At 49.0% G+C, this 23,915-nt stretch overlaps 1 protein-coding gene across 4 annotated transcripts in view; it reads right to left on the reverse strand.

Moving 5' to 3' along the window:
* Nucleotides 1-21,685, reverse strand: part of PRAG1 (PEAK1 related, kinase-activating pseudokinase 1) — a 51,497-nt gene extending 29,812 nt beyond the window's left edge. The window contains exons 1-4 of one of the 4 annotated variants that reach the window (XM_047856419.1): nucleotides 21,363-21,579; nucleotides 16,027-16,511; nucleotides 13,886-14,038; nucleotides 12,225-13,774 (exon numbers count right to left, since the gene is read on the reverse strand). In XM_047856419.1, the coding sequence (XP_047712375.1) occupies nucleotides 12,225-13,774; nucleotides 13,886-14,038; nucleotides 16,027-16,356 (2,033 nt within the window). In that variant the 5' untranslated portion in view covers nucleotides 16,357-16,511; nucleotides 21,363-21,579. Of the gene's footprint in view, nucleotides 1-12,224; nucleotides 14,039-16,026; nucleotides 16,512-21,362; nucleotides 21,580-21,620 lie in introns of those variants that run through there. The other 3 variants (XM_047856418.1, XM_047856420.1, XM_047856417.1) reach the window with 3 other exon arrangements.
* Between the last annotated feature and the right edge of the window lie 2,230 nt (nucleotides 21,686-23,915).

The raw sequence follows: 23,915 nt of genomic DNA on the forward strand, positions 1-23,915 counted from the left end.
TAGAACATCTGACTGGACTCCTTGTTTGAAAAAAAAATTACCATTTTGATTAATATACTACTACTTTCCCTCCTAAATCCTTTGCTCTGATTGGGCTAGTCTCCCATTGTCCCCAAAGCACTCTACATTAACTGTCCCCTCCCCACCCTGGCTCTGGGGAAACCACTGTCTCTCCCTTTCAAACCTTTACATTCCTCAAGACCCAGCATCAGTATCACTTACCTACAAATCCCTCCCAAACCACTGCAGTCTTTTCTGGCTCTTCTGCTTCTGCTGGACCTCACACCCAACTGAATCTGATTCACATCACTGGGCATTAGGTTATAATCCTGGTTAGATTATTCTAATTGTTTCATGTGAAATGGGCTTGTTACCACACCCAAATTATAAACTGTTTGAGGAGTTGTATCATAGTCAGAATATACTGGAACCCACAGGAATTATTAAATAGTTCTTGATTAAGTTTATCTGCCTCTGTTTCAGTAACTCGGTAGCATCTGGGAGGAAAAAAGTTTCCTTTTAGAAAAGAATTACACTTGTCCAGCAAAACTTGCAAAAGGCAGGAACACTGAGTGAGCACCCCTCCATAAAGCTGGATTCGACAGCTGAAACTTTCTCATATTTACAAAATACAACAGTCCCCAAATATCCTGAATTTTCACAAATCTTGTGGTTAAAAAAATTTTTTTCTCCAAGAGATGGGATGAGAAAGGCAGATAACTATGCCAGAGAGTTTGTATTGTTTTTATCATTGATTCTCTTTGATGAAGATGTGAAGGGGGTTATTTTCCAAGTATCTATGAGCCACCTGCAAGGGCTAATAAGTCCAGTCTCCTCTGGGGGCACGTTTCCCCACAGATTTATTAGCGTGTGTAAAGATAGGAAATCAGTTTCATTTTCGGTCAGGTGACCTCAATGTTCCCCATGGTGCAGGCCTGTTCATTTGCATCTACAGTTAATGCACTAGTGACTTCCACAGTCCACAAGCTGAAACACCCTTTGGTTCAGTGGAAAACCATTTAAAAATAGGAATAAAGCCATATTTATTTTTAAAGATAGGGACGTATACACACACACACAGGAACACACACATTTAGGTCAGTAGTTGGTTTTAGGGAAGGATAAAAATGCTTAAATTGGTCAAACGGAAATTTGCAGGCATTTGCCCTGACTATATGCAGACATACTTTGGCATTGAGAGATACAAATATTTTTAAAAGATGACCTTTCAGGTCTCAGGAAAAAAAAAGTTCCTTAATCTGCAGCCCCCGTCTGCGGGGTAATTTTTGTGTACTTTCCTAGAGAAGCTCTGGGCTGCCAGGTGAAGGAGCGAAGAAGGCAGAGGTTTGGAGGTACCTGGCGTGGGAAGCTGAGGCTAAGGGCAGACGAGGAGCCGCTAAGGGGCAGACTAGGAGAGACCCCGTCACCAGTGCGCTACACTTTCATCTCCAATATGGTCATCTAAGAACAGAGGCCTCACGTCCCGGCCTGGAAAGTCAAGGAGGACGGTCTTCCATCCGTTCACACAGGGGCAGAAAGGAAGAGATGAAAAGATGAGTAACGAGTGGACCACCAAGCAGCTGCAATCCACAGAGGGGCACCGCCCGCTGCCTGCCCCACCTACAGGCCAGCGCAGCATGGGAGGACCCTCAGGAGCCATTAGGAAGAGCAGCCACACAGGCATTTGCATAACTTCCCCGATGGGTTTCAGAGTCACCTAGGAAGACCTCCAATGTGGTGGTTAAGACCCTGAACACACGGGCTCTGCTGCCCGGTTTGGATCCCGGCTCCACTGCTTCCAGGCTGGGTGCCTTGGAAAGGGCATCTGATCTCTCGGTGCTTCAGCCTCTCATCTATCCCATCCATCCTAAAGGGGGTAACAATAATACTTATCTCATGGGGCTGTTAGGAAGTGTCAATGAGTTAATACTTACTAAGTGGTAAAAACAGCACCAGATACACAGAGGGTGTTACTTATACAGAAAGATGAATGGATGGGATGGGGAGACAGACAGAGACAGACACACAGGGAGACTCCGCTGTCTCCAGTAAACTGGGGTTTCTAACTGGAGAGATGCAGAAAACAGCGATGGGTTGCGGACGTCACTCTCATTACCTCTACTTTCGTTGTGGTTCCATCAGGATGAGGCTCCGAAGGCACGCATTATTCTAAAACAAGTAGGAAGAACTTCTCTTTCTATCAACCAGACCTCAGTTTGAATGTTCGTATTCAAGACCTTGGTAATTTGTAGTGTAGCCCCAGGCTCAGGGGCTGACAAAGCCCACATCTGACCAGGTTGCTGAGCTCCATTATACACAAATTCAGCAATGCAAGAACCTCTTTTGTTACATTAGCCTGCCTCCCACCTGCAAAACAGAACCTCCCAGGATTCCTTCCTTGTTCACAGCCCCTCTCCGCCCCCACTGGCGGACTCTGGTGGTTGAGTAAACCATAGTAGTAGCGAATTCTTACTCACCCACTTGGGAATTACTGTTCTACTCCTGACCTATTCCTGTTGGAATCCAGCCACCAATATGATCTGTGCCTGACCAGAATCTTCCTGTTTGTAGATGACTGGTTTTGGCAACCACGCTTTCAGAATTCTCTTTCCCTCTTTCTCTTGACTCAGCAAATGCTCCAGATCTACTTGGCCGACCCAGTTTCTGAGCCCAACTATTGGCTTAAGACCTCTGTGTGTATTTAAATTAGACTTTGGTCCTGTCCTGCTGGCTTGGGAGAGTCAGACTATTTGCAACAAAGCCCCTACATGATCTGCTTCTCCACGCCCCACTCCAGCCCAGTCTGTTGCCCAAAAAGGATGAGGTTCCTTTCCCACTCACAGGTCACTTCTTCAGCCCCGTTAGCTGCTTCTCAACAGCCCCATCACCCTGGCCTCCGTCCTGGCTGGCACCTCCCCAACCTAAGTAAGGGTTGTGGTCACCCAATTCCACCATGGTGGTAGGGTTTCCCTACCCCACTGATTCTCACCAGGTGGGTGTCCTACCATTCAACTCAATTCTGACACGAGCTAACCCGGAGACAGCATCAGATTCTGCAGGTTAAGGGCTCAGCCCCGCTAAACCGCCCAGGAAAATCACAAGTTCATGACGCCACCTGTGCTCCTGACCAACAGGCTATAGATCAGAGGTTCCCACAATCTCTTCCATGGGTCCGATTCATTTGCTAGAGCAGCTCACAGAACTCAGAGGAACATTTCACTAACAGAAGGTAACCCGGGAGCAGCCAGACAGAAGAGACGCATAGGATAAGGTATCGAGAACGGGCGCGGAGCCTCCGTGACCTCTGCCGGTGCACCGCTCTGCCCACATCTCCACAGGTTCACCAACCTTGTAACTCTCCAAACGCCATCCTTTCGGGGTCTAATGGAAGCCTCGTTACATTGGCACGGTGGATCAAATCACTGGCCACAGAAGACTGAGTCAACCTCCAGCCGCTCACGCCTCCCCAGGGGCTAGGGGGTGGGACTGAAAGTTCTAACCCTGTAATCACCAGGCTGATTTCCTGGCAACCAGCCCCCATCCTTAGGTGGGTCCAAAAGTCACCTCATTAACATAATAAAACACACCTTTATGGCTCCTAGGAAACTCGTGGAGTCGGGCGAGTTTTAGGAGCTCTGTACTAGAAACAGGAACGAAGACCAACGATTTATTTCTTATTACAAATCAGGACATCACACTGGGTAACGACAATCATCCGCCATCTTCACTCCTGCACCGGTCAGTCGGCCAGTGCTTCTCCAGGAAAGTGCATAACCGTGCAGCCTGGGGCCACAATTGATTCACGTTCCCTGCCTTCAGCTAGCTCTGGGGGCTTCCTGGGAATCCTTGCACTTGACCATCCATTCTCCAAAGCAGCTATGACAAGCTCTTCCAAACATTCATTTTTCTTTATATTCTTTGTTGCCATCCTTATCTCTGGCAAATAAGTCCTCTCTCTCTCTCTCTCTCTCTCTCTCATGATTCAGTCTTTCTTATGTTCCTGTTTACTTCAAGTGTAGAGAGGTGAGATCATCGTATGCTTCGATTAATGAAACACCTTCACATTGATCTGTGTTATTTTAGTTTTTCCCTTCATCCCCATCTCTACACTTATTCTCCACTTTCCCAATTTCCCATTTCCAGGTACTCACTGGGTTTCCTTGGATATATACCCTTGGATTTATGTTTTAAAAAGATATGGGGTTACTTTACATGTTTTCAATTTATATTCATTACATTGTGTTACAGATCTTGTTCTGCCTCTCTGTTATTTCACTTGATACTAGTTCAAGGTTCATCCATGTTTCTGATTATACATCCAGCCCACAGCTTCTGACTACTGTTAAGTATTTCATTTCACAACCATGACATTTTACTCTTCTGTTTTCCTAGAAAGGAATATGTGGGCTTGTACCAACCACCTGCCACTGTGAAGGATGTTGTAATGACCTTCATCATATACGTTCCCTTATTGACCTATGCGTTTCTCTGAGGCCTAACACTGAGGAATGAAGATTGTAGGGGCAGAATGTATACTTAATTTGACTCAATAATTCATATTAGGTCCACCTATACCAAGTCCTCAATATTTAGTGACTAAATGACTGTCAAGACCAAGAAAACTTCAGACTCTGAACGGTGAGGAGTCTCTTTCATTACGTTTCTCTGCTTTTATAAGAAATTTGGACCAGCACTGAAAGTAGAAAAGAAGTAGGGTCAAGGGGCTGGATTTAGGATTCACCAGTAGAGGCGATTTCTGTTTCAGGTTTTGGAGAGGACATGAATATACAAAAGACACTTTGAGAGATTTGATGGGAGGTCACCAAGTAAATGTAACAGATCAGTGAATATTCTTATCCCAGTTCTTTTGTTTTCTTGTACTTCCTCCTCAAGAGACATGCTCTGTCCCCACATTGAACATCTCTATGAAACAGATAATCTAACACATCACCAGCCAAGAAGACTCAGAAAATTATATGTTCTATGTGTATGAAAACGATGGTTTTGTTTTTTATCTCCCAAATTTAAATTTATATTATAGCACTAAATTTTCATTTTCAAACTATCCCTCTAAAAGATTTGACATACTTCCTGCCCCTACTCCCTCACTCACCTGTTGAGGGCATAGAAAAGAAAACCATTGCTACAAACAAAAGAGGGTATGGCTAAGTGAACACACATTATTTAATGGGTAAAAGACATAACGCTAACTCTTATTTACTCAAATACAGATCTCCAAAAAGGTTAACATTCATGGAATATTCATAACCGCTCATCAAGAGACTACAAAACATTTTGACACTAACAGTCTGAACTTTGAGGCTGTAATCAAAGAGACAACCACCGTCTGCCAAAGTCTGCTTAGGACAGCTTGGGTTGTACAGAACACAGATCGTCTCCCAGGTATGGAACTCTTAAATTAGTGTAGGGAGTAGTTATTGACCACCAATGATTTTACATTATAGATTTTAGATTCTCAATCTTAGATTCCAAACTTGGATTGATAAATATCCAGCACAGGCATCTACATCAAGGGGAGCCTTCCCGCAGGTCACCCTGTTTTCCACGTGGAGCTCCCAGGCTGCTACTCCAATTGATTGGAACTGGTGTGGAGGATGCAACCTAATGGCCTTCACGGTTCAAAAACATTCCTTCGTAAAACCTTCCTTTTGATCTGCACATATTAATAAGAATTATCTTTAAGTGCATCCCCACTGTGACTCGTTTTAAAATTCCAAAGACTTCCTCCCTTTTTTCCTGATCTTCAAGGTCCTTTTGCTTACTGATATGTCAACTTATCCCAACTGTTCTTGCATTTATCCAGGGTAGCTGTATTTTCTCATTCATTTTGACTGCCATTTGGAGCTCCCTGAAGAGCAAGACCCATTCTGAAGGGCTTTCTGCAACCCAGGAACATACATGGTAACAATGCCAATTAACCTCCTAGGTTGTAGACTTCAGATAAGTTTTTATAGCAGATGCATAAATGGGCATGAAGTGGCTGAAAAACAGCAAACAAGGAAGTCAGCGGATCATCTGACAGCGATGGATACTGGAGAGTAAGATGAGTAAAAAGGGAAGGAGTTTTCAAAGCACTCTAGAATCTGGAAGTTCCCCTTCTGCCCCCTGCCCCCATGGAGAACAGCTGTGTCTGTGAGTCAGCCTGTTCGAGAAGCACAGAGAATAAGCTATCCAAGGCATTAGACAACAGCTACACAAAGCAGGCAGCTTTACAAAGTTGTATGGAAACAGCATGAGCACCTTAACAGCCAGCATCTTTAGGGATGTGTCCCAAAGTCAATATAAAGCAAGAATGAGCAATTCTAGTACAGAGGATGAAGCCTGATCTTAAACTCTGAAAGTTATCAGCTGCAGAAAGGGCCACTGAGTATTCTTTGCAGTTGGTTTATCAACCCTGATAAAAGGAAGTCCTTTCGTGAGCAGACCAACGATCTCAAAATAACAACAAATTACTCGCACCACAAATCGTGATCATTTCTCACCAACTGGTGAGTTCTACACCCAAAAAGTAGGCAGGCAAATTTACAAAAAAGTCCCTCTGATCACTTGATGGACAAAGGGGGCTCGATCATATGCCCCACACTTGTGTTTTCCAACCCACCTCAGAAAGCATAAAAAATATATTCCCAAGAGAAGTGAAGCCACACTTAGAATTTCTTGAGACTCACTGCTGGGGAAAAAAGTCCTTAGGTGATACTACCTGAAAGGAACATTTTTGTGGAAAGAGGAGAGGGCTGGTTCCACACACCTGCTCAGCTTAAAAAAAAAAAAAAAAAAAAAAAAAAAAAAAAAAGGGCAGCAGAGTATGAGTCCAGTTGCAAAACTGAAATGTATAATCATTAGAGGGAAATTAATCCATGAAAGGATGCATTGTGCCTATATGGTGTTTGCCCACCTTGAAGCATTAATAATTATTAACTTCAGCTTCTTTTACTCAAGGTTACAATGTTCTACTGAGCAAGGCTAGGCACAGAATTCTAGTGGGCTGTCCAGTGAAAAATCGGGCTAAGATGTGTAGTTCGCTCTGGCTTTTTTCCCCCAATTCAATAATCCTTTATTGAATACCTACTATGTCCCAGGCACTGTGCTACAAGGTAGCCTATGGGAAAGTCAAAGAAAAATGTATGAAACATGGTGCTTGCACTCCTAGGAGTTTACAATTTCTTGAGGAGATACAAATATGGATCCAATGTAATGCAGTGCAAGGCAATACTGTGTTAATTACCAAAACAGAGGCATGAACAGAGTACTGGGGCAATCCAGAAACCTGGGTTTCAGAAAGATACTGATACAAGTGTTTAAAGCTACTTGCTTCTTTCTCAAGCACAGTGCTTTTGGAGAAACTGAAATAAACAGGGCGCGGTCTCTGCCTCCAATTTAACCAGTATTTCTTGAGCATCTATTATGTGCCAGGCACCACACAGGATACTGTGTTATTACAGATGGCTAAGCATGCTCATGACCTTCAAGGAGCATCTTCCTCAACCCTGACTTTTCAAAAATAAGTGGTTGTCTATATACCTGTACTAAGCTTGGTCTTGGATCGAGTCAAAAGACACTTAAAGAAAGGACTATTCTTTCATTCCTCTTGGACGCCAAGCTGAGCTTACCTCTGTGTTACTCAACAGAATGAGAATGTGCTGAGAATCCAGTTGCTATGATGACCAGTCTCATCAAAGGAAACCAAAGAAGAGGGAGAACTGTTGGTGGTCATGTTACACACCTACTGATTCGATGTATACCAACTCAACCCTTAGGGGCCTTAAAGAGCAGAACCCCAGTGACTGACTTTTAGCACCTTAGAACATAATAGAAAGTAGGCGGTTAGTAGATATCTGATGAATTAAAGAATCGCTAATCCCTAGCTTTAGCCATGAATGTATGCTTAAAACTGGAGAAAACCTCCAAAATATTTGATATAGACTACTGCTCAACTCAGTAATTTTTTTAAATTACAGAAGAGAAATCTAGGAATCAATGTTAATGGTCCCCGGTCCAGACAGCATCATTAGATATCCAGTGGTTTTAGGTTCTATCCACAAACTCACGGGAAGAAGCCAACTATTAATTTGCCCCTGGTCGGGAGCAGAATCTAACCTTAACCTTGCATTGTGGATATGCTTTGTTCTGTTTGCCAAACTTGGTGAGTATATGTGCAGGCAGTTTCTCTCCCTGAAGTATCCCCAGTATTCATTCTTCCCTGGTCCACATTGACCTCCAGCCGACTTACCTCAGCTTTGTCAAAAAGGCTAAACACAGAGAAGATTCTCAAGGCACATATAGTGTTTTCTAATACAAACTGTGATTTTCAAAATGCCACACAGAAAAGCCATCAGCACTATGGGATTTCCTAGTAAATAGTTGCCATCCCACCGTAATCCACTATAGCAGAAAGTATTGCAGGAATAAAGCATCTGGAGCTTTACGCAGATTGTAGATGGAGTCTGGAGATAAATACCAATCCGGCCATGGTACTCATATACTGAGAGTCCATGTTACCAAGAGACCACACAATGAAGTCATTTTGATCCCTCTGGTTAGCCAAGTGGCCACTTCTGTGGACAGAAACGTGCTCCATCCGTGACCCTGTCATCACCTGTCTGACGAGAAGAATGTGGGAGGGAGAGGGGGGAGTCAAGCGTGAGCAAAGGCCCGAGGACAGACTCTGTCTCTGCTCTCTGGAACCCACCCCCCCAGAGGAAGGGGAGAATGCAGTTAAGTAGTGGGTTAAAATTACAATCAGCACGAGTGATAACTTCAAAAGTAAACGTCTCTCACTTTTTCGGAGAAATTTTTTACTTTCAATTAGTCTCACCTAGGGCCAGACCTTTGGACACTAAAACCATATAAACCTTGTCTGAGTTCTTATTCCCTTGCTGGGCTCCAACTCCTCCTCTCAGTTCAGGCCTCTCATCCTAATTTGGGGTTTCTCCGTGAAATTCCCGTCTGCCCTAATCAGATGATCCTCCCTCAACTGACCTTGTCACTCAAAAGCCATATGTCATTTAAAACCAGGTTTGCAACTGCGAAGAAATAAAAGGCAGAAATAAATTTGATTCTTCTGCATCTTAATTATTTCCCCCAGGCACTGCTATTCTCATTACACTGCCTTAAGTCTTGAACATGACATTTAAACTAAGAAGTTTAATGAGAATAGCTGTAATGTCATGTAGGACAAAGGTTCTCAATGCCCATGTCCTATGCTGGGAGCCCTTTAGAGGTGTTGAAGTGCACCTAGTTTTCCTCCCAGTAGTTGAGGTACAGTCTGGGTCCGTAGGTACCTGCTGTTGCCAAGGCAACCACATGCACATCCGGGCTCACCTACTTAGACTGACAGACCTCACTGAGTCTCTGGAATGATTTAGTGCCCCAGTTTAGGGCAGAGTTCAAAGGTGAAGATTAACAGGTACTTCTGGTTAGGAGACAAACCTGTGGGAAATAAGTCCTACATGACATTACAGCAAGAGTTTTCTCCAGAACCCTAATGGGAGTTTACGGAGGACAATATCTCAGACAGACAGACAAGCTACGGCCAAACATCCAAAATAAGACCACAGGAAAGTCAGGTCATTCTCAACATCTTTTTTTTTTTTTTTTCCCCCTCCAAGCCACAATTTTGTAAAACAGGACAACAGGCAAACCAGAAAATGATTGTGTTCTTCCAGAATAGTCCAAGAAAGCAGAAGGAACTAAGTAAACGTAAGTGAAAAGTAACACTGTCCTGCATGAAACAACCCCTTTCTCTAAGAGGGTCGAGTGTATTTAATACACCTCATGAGATTCGTTCTCTTTGCTTGAAAGTGAGGCTGATTCTTAGAAATAGGACCTATTAGCAAATGGCCCATGGAAAGAAAGTAAGTTAACCTTGAATGTCATTCAAAGACCTTCTAACATCTTCCATCTTGGAAACTGACATCAGCCTAACATAGTTACCACTGTGCTACTGGTATTGGTCCTGCATCAACTGTGGGCTGTATTCTCATTAATGGTCCAATTTGCCATCACCCTGACCTGCCAGATTTGAAGACTGGGGGTTTCTGGCACCCTCCTCAGAAGGATTCAGAAGTACTGAGTTCCAGAATTAAAAATCAGCTTATGGTCCCAAGCCTGTCCTCTTATCTCCTCATGAGGGAGACGTGATGACTCAAGACATGTCAGTAATGATTAAAAAATCTTCCCCAAATGAAAATATATACGAGTTTGTTTTATTTTAAATAGTACCAGATGCTCTTTTCTCTTTTCTGGGCTCCCTTAAGCCAAATTTATTTCCCAGACTTTTTTTTCCTAAAAGCCCTTAAACTAACAACTTTTTTTGTTTGTTTTTTGTTTTTAAGAGCTGGAACCCAGGACCTCCGAGATTCCCACCTGGTTTGAGCTATGTATAATCCAATGGTTTTATCCTATAAACTGGGCCAAAAACCTCAGATCTCAACCCAGATGCTAATGCAAACCCTGAGTTATGTTGCTATGGTGACTGGATTCCTCCAAGCCCTTAATTCTTACATGAGAAAGGTTTACTTTCTTCTCTGAGGAATGAGGGGGTGTTCAGGTGGGTGCCTGGGATTGGGCCAGAAGTTTCCTATAGGGTGTGGGTGTCCCTGCCACAGTCAAGAGCTCCAGGTGGCTTTTGCCACATAACTATACCCTCTACTGGATTCTGTTCATCTCATTTGAGTCTTTCAGCAACAGGGTGTTATAAAAGTATTGTTATTACCATCCAATTTTAGGGAGGCTCAGTCATGGCAAGTGGCTTGCTCAAGATCACTCAGCCCATAGATAAGACAGATGCATTATAAACTTGATTTTCTGATCAAGTTCAAAGCCCATGCTTCTCACTAACCAACCCAGGCCGGAGGCAGACAGATGTCTTGTTCACTTCCTACACCTGCTGAAGCACCGTATGTATTTAGGAGCAGGTACAGTTGTGTAATTTTGGCAGGTGACTTCAGCTCCTTCTATCTCTGTTTTGTCATCTGTAAATTGGGGATGGTAATTCCTATCTCCTAGGGCTGTTCTGAGGATCAAATGAGTTAATATGTCTAATTCCCTTACATCCAGGCCTGGCCCATAGTAAATACCATATAAACGGGAGCTATTCTTAGCTGCTGGATCCCTTATTCACTCAGGAAGTTAAAACTATAGCCAAAGAGAGTCTGCAATCACCTGAGGATGTCTATACCACTGGCAGGTGGCCAGCGCAATACCAGAACAAAGTAGTGGTCATTGAAAATGCCCATGTTAGAGAGCATCATAGCCTGAGACGCCTTGATGTTCAAAGTCAAGTATTCACAGCTGCATCTCTCTGTGGTCAGTTTCCCTGCTTCTGACATCAACCCAGAGGCACGTAAGCTGAAACAGAATCACTGGAAATGACACTGCTAGAGAAAGTCTGTTTGGAAAGGCTGTCATTTTTTAAAAAACAGCAGGCTTCTCCTTTCCCTGATAGGAATCAGTTTTGCTCGAAGAAGGACATTTTTTTTTTTTCTTCCAGAATTTAAATTCCGTGCACAACTCAATACCTTTAAAAAGGCATTTATTTACCTTAGGCCTTTGAAAGGTACTTTAAACTGGCAGGAGACAGCAGCAAAGCGGTGGACAAAGCTGTGAGTTTCAGCACACTAAAATGAAACTACTTTTTTCCCCCCATAAAAGCCCACATCTAAAGGTTACCAACCGCGCGCAGAGCCTCCTACTATTTGGCTCTTGGCTCCAACGCCTGTTTCTGGAGCACACATTTGGCATTGCCCATGGGCCTCCCCATCTCTTTGCCTCTCCAAATTCTGCAGCATAGCCTCCTTTGGCATTCTTCTGCATGTTTAAATAAACAGAGAATCTCAGGGTTTTCCCTAGAAAAGTCTGCTAAAGACACTCCAGAGAGATGGGGAGGAAAAGAGTACCAGCTTGTAAAACTACAAGCATCAGAAAAGAGGGACAGCTTAGCGGTGCTTCTTGCAAAGATTTATTTCAAATAGCCAGTCCCAGGCAGGGTACAGCCTGTAGGTCTGTTTGCTGAGCACAAACATCAACTTAGAAATTTACATAAAGGCACAAGGCCTTTGGGCAGATACTTGGTGCCCAGAGTGCCAGACCCAGAGCTTGGGCGCAAGGGCTTCTGGTAGGGGGGCAACAGCACAGGTTTCTAGAAGAGCCCTCCCCCAGTCCTCTGGAACGAGCCCGACTTACACACAGACAGTCATACTCACCTCGACTTTGGAGGCGGTGGAGGAGGTGAGAACACTTCAATCCCACTTCTGTCCTTAGGGAACTCAAAGGCAAAAGAGGCCGATTTGCTCATCCCGGTCCCGACTTTGCTGCTCTGCCCAGAGGAGCCGTCTGTGGGGCGGAGACGGTGCCAGGCAGAGGAGTTTGAGGGGTCTGTGGTGCCGTTTTCCATCTCTCGTCCCCAGCTTTGACTCAACAACTCCTGCTCCACCTCCTCCTCTTCCTCTATCCGGCACTGACGACTCCAGGCCCCAGGCTGGTACCGGGGCCGCCGCTGGTCCAAGGCTGAGGCAGTGGCGGCAGGTAGGTGGCACCAGACAGAGTCATTGGTGGCGACGCCATTGGCCCGGCAGGAGGAGGCAGAGTCAGTGGGGCCCCCGGCTAAAGCCTGGGGTCCAGGACCACCCCCAGCACTCCCCTCGCTGAGGTCAGAGAGTGGGGAGGCAGATGGCGACACTGGGGACCCTCCGGGGCTACTCTTGGACAGCTTGGGGGGAATGGCAGGCTTCCCCTTGGGTGTGTTCTCACTCGCGTCGGGGCGGTGGCTTTCTCTGGAGCTCAGCCCCTGGCCAGCTGAAGTCTCCTCTTCACCTGCCTCTGAGTCCTGGCTCAGGGGCCCGCGTGGCCACTGCACCCCCACTGCAGAGTCGGGGCTGCTCAGGTAGATCGTCCGGCGGTCCTCTTCCGGATGGGCTGCCATGACCGTGATGGTGGCTGCCACCTGGGGAACCTTATCTGGGCCTTCCCGGCCCCAGCCAGATGGCGCTTTCGGAGCCCAGGCATTAGCTGTCCATACCTGGCCCTGGCCCCGAGCAGCTGCTGCTGCGTGTTCCGCTGTGGCCTGTGGCTTAGAAGGCGTTGGAACCGCCTTCTTCCTCTTGGTGCTCTCAGCATAGATGGGTTCAGGCTGTACAGCCTCCCTGGGGTGGGCTGGAGGCTGGGGCTCCCCAGTCAGTCCAAGGCACCTGTTCGAGCCAGGGTCCTGCTGCTTCCCTGGCACAGGTTCCTTCATGAGGGAGCAGTAATCACTCTCAAGATGGGGGGCGAAGGGGCTGCTGGCCCCGCTGCTGGGACTCCCACAGGAGAGGCCGTCTGAAGAACTGGCCGCCTCTGAGGGCAGAGACAACTTCTTGGGACCCAGGCGGGGAGGGTTCTCCGCGGGGCCCTGGCTACAGCACTCCCTCGGGAAGCTCACAACACGCTTCTGCTCCTCAGTGGACCCCACACACACTGCCTGCCCCCAGCACACTGCTGGGCAGTCCCCTCCGCCAGGCCTGCACCGAGAACTCACACCCTGTGAGGTGGCCGTGGCCGTGGGGCTCCCGGGGCAACAATCCAGGATGGAGCAGTATTCCCCCCCTTCGCTGTCCCCTGAAGGCGAGCACCTTTGATCGCTGTCATCCTCCGAGGCCAGGGACTCCCGCAGCGGCTGTGGAGAGGGGCAGGGCCCGGCGCCCTTGTGACAGCCAGATGTCATCCCGGCAAAGGCAGCCACTTTCTGGCGGAAGCTCTCCTGAGTGGAGGTCAGCTCCTGGTAGGGAAACACGGGTTTATCTTCTCGCCCCCCCTTCTCATTGGGGAAACTCACTGGGTGGAAGGCAGTGCTCCGCTCCCCCCGGGCCTCGAGGCTGTGCAGACCAACCATGGCATATGCAGGGGGGCAGCGAGAGTGGCCATCTGCGGAGACGGAGGGCCCGGCAGGCTTCTGGACGCCACGGAAGCTGCCCAGGTAAACTATCGGCACGTCGTCCTGCTTCGGGAGGGGGAGCTTGCCGGGGGCTCGTCTCCAGATGACCTACACAGCCCCAAGGTTAAAAGACTTACATTAGACCTTGTCAGAGAAAAAAGGAAGAGAGAAAAAGTGAGAGGGAAGTGCCATGACATTGTGAACGGTCTTCTGTGCTGCAGCGAGGAAGCTCTCCAGCACGCCTCCCCCTCTGATCACCCCCCAGCCTCTCCTCCTTGTCACACCCACGAAGCCACTGGCCTTCCCAGACACCCAGCCATGCTTCCCTCCCTGGGGGCTGTCATTCTTTTGGCTTAAGTCTGTGAGGTAGGGGAAGGAAAAACCCTGAAAAGGAACATTCTGCCTTCTCCTTCACAATTGCCTGATGAGGTAAGTTCTCCTAAGAGCTTTGAAAAGAGAGTTTTGAGTTTAATTTTCGCTCCGTGTTTGTTAGTTTTTTGATAACCATGCCACAGTACGTTCCCGAAGAAACCGAAGTCTTAAGGCTTTTTAAAATACCTTGGCTGGGCGGTGGGGCAAGAGAGTGAGGGGTGGTTTCTGAGCTGGGTCCCAGCCCCCTCGCTGCTCTCTGGGCTCTGCCAGTGACCTCGGCCCAAGCCTACGTAAGTGGCCGGACTAGTTGAACTAGGAGACAGAGATGTGGACTGCTCATTCCCATCCCTGAAGTCACGGTCCCCTCGTCCTTCCCTTCTAAAGTCTCCCCCTGCCCCGGGGTGCCTGGGTGGCTCGGTCGGTTAAGGCTCAGGTCATGATCTCACGTTCGTGAGTTCAAGCCCCGCATCGGACTCTGTGCTGACAGTGTAGAGCCTGCTTGGGATCCTGTCTCCTTCTTTCTCTGCCCCTCCCCTGCTTGCTTTCTACCTGTTTCTCAAAAAAAAATAAATAAAAATAAACTTAAAAAAAAAGTCTCCCCCTGCCCCCAAACTTTTAGAAGCAGCCTCAAAGTAGGGCTTGCATTTGCTTCCTTTCCCAGATGATTCTGTACTGAAAGAGTCCTTGGGTTACGTCTGTGAAGGCTGAAGGTAGTGAACGTAGCCTGGCGAGTGGGTATGACTGGCTTACGACAAATAGAGCAGGGACATGGAGCTATGTGCAACCACAGGAAGTGCCTCTCTTCAGTTAAGCCACCTCTGATATAAAACTGACCTCTGATTTTACATAGGCTCGCGCACCCTTCCTGATCCACCCACCATGATGGTTTAGGAAAACTACACTAGACAGAAAGGTCAAACAAGTCCCAAGCAGTTTGAGAATGTCCTAGACTGACTGACAGCATCTTAGACACGTCTAGAGGCAGCGGGCTCTGCACGGCCTCTAAATAACTACACCTTTGTAAGGGTGACCTGTGGGATGAGCAGAACAGTCTAATCTCTAGGGATGTGACCGTCTTTAGTTATCCCAGGTCAAAGTTGCTAAAATCCAACGTTCACAGCTGGAAATTTGAACGCTGGCTGGGAACTGGATATGAAGGAACTACTGCTAATATTTTAAGGGCGATCTTGGTATTGCAGTTCTATTTTTTAAGAAGACTTTATCTTTTAAGACATGTACGGAAATGATGTGATATCTGGGATTTGCTTCAAAATCACAGGGAAGGCAGGGTGGAGGTGGGGGTGGAGAGGAAGCAAGACCAGACCGGGTCATGAGTTGGTCTGTTGACACTCATGGTGAAGGACAGTGGGATGCAGGGCGTTTGTTATACAATTACCGCTACTTGCGTATATATTTTTAATTATCAATTAAAACATTTTTTAACTTAAAAAAAAAAAAAGCTTCATTTTGGTGTGTCCCCAGATAAATAATTAACCCAGTCTGCATTTAAACTTGAGGAACTGGATTGATGGTTCTTGGCCTAAAGGGACAGCTGGAAAGGAGGGCAGCAGCCAGGACGGGGCAGTCATAGGGTGAGCTGACGGGAAGCCATCCTGTCCTGCAGAAGTCTTGCTCCAACAGCCCTCCCTGGCTGCCAGCCAGTCACCAAGCGTTACAACAAGAGCGGCCCCTGTAAAAATACCACACGGGTTCGTCAGCCTCACCTGCGAGACTTCGGCGCTCAGGTTCGCCTCTGTCCACACGTCAGAGGCGTCTGAGCTCATCATGGTGGGCTTCACGGCGATGGTGGGCTTGGAGTAGGGGGAGCTGTTCACAGTGTCATCTTCCTGGCGGCAGGTCTCCGCCCTGGGGGGCAGGCGAGGTGGAGGGGGCAGGCTGCCTGCTCGCGGCTGGGGATGGCCGGGTGCCAGCTGGTGGTCACTCCTCAGGCAGAAGCAGTTCTTGCAGGACCCGGGCTTCCAGATGTGCTCCACAAAGTCACTGCACGCAGACATTTTTGGGCTCGCGGGGCTCAGTCGGACGGTCTGGTGCATCTTGAGCAGACAGTGTGCTGGCTCATCTTGTGCCCAGCTCTCTGGCGTGGTCTTATGAGAGGCAGATGCGGGGCACAGAGCGGCTCCCGGGAATGGCAGGGATCTGCCTGATCAGAGATCCACGCGGCCAGAGGACGGCTGCATTACCCTAGAGTCTAATTATTTGAATGGGGAGTAGGAAGGGGAGGGAAGAGGAAAAAGGGAGAGGAAAAGGTCAAGATTAGCATTCCATTTCTTCTGAGACCCTCACCTATTTGTCCTAAGGCTCGTAGTCACTCTGCAGTGGTGCGGCCTTATCGGAAGCTGTAAAAACTAAACGCAACTCTGATACAGGAGTACAGAGCATAGTGGACATTTCAGTCCCCTGACGTCCCGAGAGCTGAGGTTTGGGGACTGTGGCAGGAAGAAATCACATAGGGTTTTAGATGAGGAACTGCCCTGTCTTCCATGCATTCCCTGCTGCTGGGGTGTTTAGAGCTTGGGACAAGAACTACAAAGTAATTCTGCAAGTAAAAACGGTGGCTTCCGGAGGACAGGCCACAATCTGTCACCAAGGACTGAGCAAGCAGGCAGGCCTGCGCCCGGAGACCAGTGCTCTAATGGTGCTTCTGGGCAGGTGGAGACTAAATGCAGGAGAAAGGGGAGAGGTGTGGTGCCGGCCTGCCCCTCAGGGGAACTGTGTCAGGAGGTCTGGCATCTGGGGAATCTGCCCTCCTCTCCTTACTAAATATAAGTTATTCAACCCAGTGCTCAGTGAGGTCAACAGAGCAGGGGCTGCAGGTCAAGGGGGGGAAAACAGAAAAAGAAATGCCTGACCACCACAGCCCTGTGGTCTAAGGGTTGCTGGTAGAACAGAACAGAGGGAAGAGATTATCACAGTTATTTTTCCCTATGATAGCCCTAGGAGGTAAGGCAGTCAGCTTGTTGAGAGAGGTGTCTCTGACAGTCAAACTGAGCACAGAGAGTTTGCCCCTAGCACCTAGCAAATTCGCCCATTCAAGATGAGCTCAGAAGTTTGCAGATATTAACCAATTAGCTTGAATAACACCCCACAGGTAGCTGTTATCCCTATTTACGGATAGAGGGGAGCCTGGCTGGCTCGGCCGAAGAGCATTCGACTCCTGATCTCAGGGTTGTGAGTTCGAGCCCCACATTGGGTGTAGAGATTACTTAAATAAATAAGTAAAAAAAAACCTTTTTCCAACCTAAGATGGAAAAAAACAATGGCAATGGCATAAACTAAGACTCATCCATAGACATAGGGGGTTTGGTGGTTTCGGAAAGCGAGGCCAACTGTGTGGGCAACCCCTCACCTCATCATGTCCTTCATCAGACAGAGTTGCTGGCCATTATCTGTTTGCTGCTCATTGCTCTTCTCTGCTCACTTAAATGAACTGAGCTCCTCATAAGGAGGGTGTTCATGAGAAAATAATCCTCATAAATCGAAGGTGAACAGATTCTCATCCAATAGGGAGTTTTACCCTAGGGTTTGTTCTCCACTGTCCTCCAGTGAGAACTTGCTTTGAGGCTGATACCTTCTAAACTACCAAGACAGGGGTGCCTGAGTGGCTCAGTCAGTTAGGTGTCCGACTTCGGCTCAGGTCATGATCCCGTGGTTTGTGGGTTCAAGCCCTGCGTCGGGCTCTGTGCTGACAGTTCAGAGCCTGGAGCCTGCTTCGGATTCTGTGTCTCCCTCTCTCTCTGCCCCTCCCCTGCTCACCCTCTGTCTCTCTTACTCAAAAATAAATAAACATTAAAAACAACAAAAAAATTCTTTTTAATAAAAAAAGCTTTAGGGGCACCTGGGTGGCTCAGTTGATTAAGCATCCGACTCTTGATTTCGGCTCAGGTCATGATCTCATGCTTTGTGAGTCTGAGCCCTGCATCAGGCTCTGGGCTGATGGCTCAGAGCCTAGAGCCTGCTTCAGATTCTGTTTCCCTCTCCCTCTGCCTCTCCCCTGCTTGTGCGCTCTCTTGCATGCTCTCTCTCTCTCTCTCTCTCATAAATAAATAAATAAATAAACAAACAAACAAACAAACAAACAAACAAACTTAAACTATCAACAGGACTAACCAGGTAGACTGAGCCAGGAGCCCACTCCTGAATCGTTTTGGAAAGTGCTCTCTTTCTGTTGTCCCACACGCACTCACACACAGGGGTGCTTATTCAGCAAGCACTGGCGCTAAATTCACCTCCTTTCCCTCCAAAGTTCCCCGCAAAGCCACTGCCTCACTAAGCTATATGAACACTCTGAAATACACAAGTATTTGTCTTTCAGCAACTGTTGGTGGGTCCTATGCATCCCTCTCTTTAAGATGATTGTGGGTTAGGTTCTTCTCCTCCCCTAAATACACCCCAGTAGCAGGTTCATTCCTCACCAAGTTCCCCAGAAGAGGTCACTAAGCTTCAACAAGCAGAGGAGGATAGCAAGGATTTTTCTTCCTCCCATAATTTTGAGCCACCGAGAGCTTTAGGCTCAGCTGCTAAAGCTTGCAAGGAGGAAAAAGGGGAGGAAGCACAGTGGTGTTCGGAGAGCAAGTCTCCAGATCCCTGCCCCAAGGTGAGGAGCTGGTCCTTTCTTAGGGAGCCGACAGGCTTCCTGGCCACAGAGAAAAACAGTCTCCCGTTTACTACAGTCAGAGGCTCCCGAACCTCGCCCCCCCCCCCCACACCCTGATGACAGTAGGGAAGAAAGCTTAAAGACCAGTTCTCTGTGGTCCCTTCTGCGTTCCTGCAGCTCCTTATAAGGCTGAGTTAACTGTGGAGGTGGGTGTCCAACCACTTCCTCAGGGCTACCACAGATTCACAAAGAGGCAGTCCGGGGAGGTCACATTTCATTTCCTCCCCAACAGGCAACTGCGAGCACAAACTTGTCATGTCTGCTTGGTGCCAGAGGTCCCCACTCCTTGTCGCCGATGGCCCACCACTGCCCTGGGACTTCGGGTAGGCTCTGGATTACTGATGAGTGGGAAGCTTCCCTCAGAACCCTGGCCACAGCCTGTGCACCTTCTCTTCGCTCCCAGGCCCAGCTCTGAAATTCTCTGATGTGGGCACAACTCTCACCGACACGACTGCTCAGAGATGCAAAGGTTTTTAGGGGCAGTCTTTGAAGAAGAGAACAGAATGAAGTGCTAGCCTTCCACCATCACTGACTCACTGCATCCTGTTACAACTGGTTTCTCAGTCACAGCAAACAGAATTTACCATCCTGTCAAGCCAGAAAAGATGCTTTCCCAGTTCTGTCTGGGGAGCTCCATGCCTGGAATTATCCCCTATTTGTTTTCTGTGAAAGATGGTGAAAAACTCAAGTGGCGCTCACAAACCAGGAACGTCGCTTCGCCTCCCAGTGCCAATTCTCCACAGCCTGGGAATGGTACCTTCCTGCCCACGTTCCTTACCTCCGAAGGGAGGCGGCCCCCAGAATTATGCAAATTCCCCCAGTTCAGTGGGAGGTAGCAGGGCAAGATTAGAAAAAGATCCCAGCATTCTTTCTGATCCAAGTCGTGATAAAACATCTTTGCCTCTGCAAACTTCTGCACTAGATTTGTGGCTGCAATTTGCAAGACTGAAGTTGTCAGACACACTCCCATCCCATTTCCAAAAGAATCTGAAGAATGACGGCCAGATCTGTAAAATTAAACCTTTTGGCTCTAAATACCCCTTCACGCTTGCATCAAAGGCTGTTCATGCCTCACCCCGAAGTGACAGAATTCCAAAAAACACTCACCTGATAAATGTATACATACCGTTAAATTAATGCAACAGTGGAAAAGAAAAGTAGGTACGGAAAGTGTCTGGTTTTCAATACTCCACTGGCAAGGGTTGCCCAGGCAGAAAGAACAAAGTGACCATCTTAACACCCTCCTTCCCCCACCCCTCAGAGGGTAAGTCATGATATTCGCCCAACTTTTCATTTTATTTTTTCCTTCTCCAATGCTACGTACGCAATCTCATCCCAGCAGTAGCAATGTGATTTTCATGGGTTAGACCTACTACAGTCTAAACCAGTAAGGAGGATGGCCGAATTCCACAGGACAACGGATGGCAAAGTCACCGCACAATTCCCCAGGGCTTCCTGTCAAATGTCCCTCTCAAAACGGGAAAAGGTTGCTACCACGGATCAGGCCAGTGATCAGTAAGGTCCGTGGAACCTGACTCTGCACTGATGGCATTGCAAAATTCCTGGCCCCTAGACCTTTGGGCTTTCCTATCCAGTTCTGCAAAGCCATGTCCTTGCTGGCTGAGCTTTACCTGAGAAAAATAAACACAGCGGGCCCTGCCTCCATTCCCATTTACAGGACCTGAAAGCGGAGAGGTGGAGAGGTTCTATTTTCTCCTGGTGTGCTTGCGTGTGTGTGTGTGTGTGTGTGTGTGTGTGTGTGCGCGCGCGCGTGTCCGGCTGGGAACACGAGCAGCACACGCAAAGGTTAAGAACGTGCCCACGGTACGCCCTCTTTCAGAAGGCTCGGGAGAGAGGCATCATCTCGTTCCCTCCGGAGACTCGGAGGCTGGCATCTAACCCGGGGCAGCGCCAGCGGCCGCTACCCTGCGGCCCCAAACCATCACCCCCGGGATCCCTGAACGGCCTCTCCCTCTGCTCCTTTGACAATACGGCTGCCGCGGAAATGAAGTGTCCCCACTAGCAACTCGCAAAGCGCTCGGGTCCCCTGCCCCAGACTGAACAGCAAGACCAGCAAAACAGTCGGTGTCCCCTCCCCGAACTCGAAGGAAAGTTTCCCCGTTTTAAAAAGCGCGATGCTCCAATGAATCGAAAACAGCCCTCCGGCTCCCGTGTGCTCCGGGCTCCATGCCTGCACCTGGAGCACAAGTCCGGGCGCACGCGGTCCGGACGCTCCACCCTCCCCGAGCGGCCGCCTGTCACCCCAGGGGACGCCGACAGGGGATCGCCCTCTCGGCGACCGCAGCGCTCCCCCGGAGCTCCCCTCTGCGGCCACGTTTGCCAGACAAAAAGAGGCCGGATTTGGAGAAAGCGTCGCGGGCTCACCTCGGGGCCGCGCTCCCCCGGCCTCGCCGTCGGTCGCCGAGAAGCCAGCCGCCCGGCCGGGCGCCTCGGAGCATTGTTTGGAGAGTGAGCGCGCGCAGTGCGTGCCCGGCCGCGGGCGGGTGTCCTCTGCCTGGGCCCGGAGGCCGGGTGGCAGCTGCGAGCGCGGCTCCGCCCCCTCCGCCTCCGGTTACGCCGCCCGCCCAGGCTCCCGCCGCACCTCCGCAGTCCCCGCCGCCTCCCCGCGCCCCCACCACCTACCCGGGCCCGCGCGCCTCCGGCTCCCCGCCGGCGGGCTGAGGCTCTCAGCCCCGAGTCGTCCAAACTCTCCCCGCCCCGCCCCTCCCACCCGCGCCCACCCGCCCGCCCGCTCCGGGCCGCGAGGCCCCGCCCCTGGCCCGGGACTGGGCGCCGTCCGACCTGCGAGCGGGGCCCCGGCTTGCCCCCTCCCCGGAGACCGCGGTGCGCGCCTCTGCCACGGCGACTCTCGGTGCCAGCAGCCTGGCTCTTACTACAATGTCTGTAGAGATATCATAGGTGTCCGGCATCCCTTCATCCAGCCGGCTCTGCGAGACTCGGGGGGCGGGGAAGGCACGAGAGCCGGCGAGGGGGAGCCGAGAAAGCCAGGGGTCAGGAGGGGAATAATGAGTCGGGATCCCAGACCGGTCCCGAAAGCTGCGTGGGCACCGGGATTGCCCATCGCTGTAGCGGGCGGGAGGAGGGTGGGGCGCGAGGGAGCCAGGCTGGGAATCCCGACCTCGGATTCCAGATCCCCTCGGTCCCTGGACTGAGCCTCACTCAGGCCAATGGCTTAACCTCTAGGAACTTCGGTGTTCTGGATATAGAATGAACGGTTGAACTGGACAGAGCTGGTCTTCCACCTCCCTCGGACATCCAGGTCTTACGCAGGCCAATATTACACCTGTGTTTACAGTTTCCAGTAAGTGACTCACTCACTGAGATAGACCGAGTTCGAGATAGTCCTCCGGCTAAATAAATATCTTTTAACAAAGAGTACCACACAGCCCACACCTAGTCAGTCCCTTCCCCCTCCTGCCTCTGACAGGCTCTGCACCTTGACCTGGGTGGTTCCTCAAGACGTTAGCACCCAGGTCACCACCTTGAGAATGCCTGGGTGGGGGCAATGTGGTGAAATGGAATAGGGAGAAGACCGGGAAAAACACCTGTGGGCTCCTCTCTCTGCCCCTCCTGCTCTCCAGAGAGGTAATAATGTATTGTAACTCCAGTTGGGTCCTCTGCCCTCAGCCCACAGGGATGAGCCTGTGAGCCTCCACCGGCCGAGAGGAGGAAGACTGGTTCCCCTGGAGATTCCTGGGCTTTCTTGAGATCTAGCCCTGAGAGGGTGAGGAGGTTGGCAGAGAGGAGAGAGGGAGAAGACACGTTTGTGAGGCTTGGCTCGGGGGTGAGGAAAGGAGAAAGGTAGAGGGATATAGGGAACGCTTCCTCGTGCTCAAATGTCTGGATTTCTCCTGAGTGTGAATAGCATTTGGGGGAAGGTGTAGTGGGATGGAACCAACACTGGTTAAGTACCTACCCTGAGCCATGCCACCCCAGGATGGGGACATCACCGCTATTTCATAGAGAAGAAAACCGACCCACGAAGTACCACATAACTTGCCTGGGCCCATTTGCTGAAAAGTGGTAATGCTGGGAGCCGAAGCAAAGGCTGTCTGGCCCCGCTGATGGACGATTCCATGCTGCCATGCTACCTCCTTGTCCCCAAGTACAGGTAGTCCAACCCTATTTTTCTTTCTTCCCAAAGTGAGGGGAAACCACTGGAACAGACAGGGAAGGAAAACTCTGGTTAGCCTCCAGCAGCAGTCAACAAAACTGAAGGGTCCAGGCCTCTCTTGACTAAGACGTGGGCGGGGTGTTGATAAGCAGACAGGTACAAAGTGGTCTGCACTGGAGAAATACAAAAATAGCACAAGGCCGGCCAAGCAATTCAGTTACAGAGGGAGATGGCACACCCCTGGGGTTTGAGAAGCTTCTGGATCCCATGATTCAGGCTAGATATTTCCCTTCTTCCTCTGTAAGGCCTGGGTGGGGACACCCACCTCACAGGCTTGAGTGCACATAGAAGCCACTCGCTTTCCCACTTTATTTTCTTCTGTTTACTTAATTTATCCTTAGTACATAAACAGGCGGAAGAACATAATGATAAGCAAACGCAACGGCGTGAGACGGGATTGGCGGTTCTGTGGCATGGGACAGCAGTTGAAGGGTTAATTCAGTCTTTCTGCAAAATAAACTGTGTTCCAAAGTGTTTTCGCTGTGCTCACACAAAATGAATGCATTATACTGTAGTTGCTGACATATAATGTGCATCTTTTAATGCCAGCGACACGGCCTTAAAGATGGCTTCATCCTGCCTAATGAAAAGAATCAAAAATACTTCAAAAGACTCACTTAGATCCACATAAAATTCCTATTCTCTGATGCAGTGCTCTACCAGTGACTGTTAAGTATGTTATCTCCTCGGTAAAGCTGCGGTAAGTTCATGCATTTTAATAAACAATTCTTGCTCGAACTTCC

The sequence above is a fragment of the Prionailurus viverrinus genome, chromosome B1, assembly GCF_022837055.1.
Source record: "Prionailurus viverrinus isolate Anna chromosome B1, UM_Priviv_1.0, whole genome shotgun sequence".
NCBI classification, from domain to species: Eukaryota; Metazoa; Chordata; class Mammalia; order Carnivora; family Felidae; genus Prionailurus; species Prionailurus viverrinus.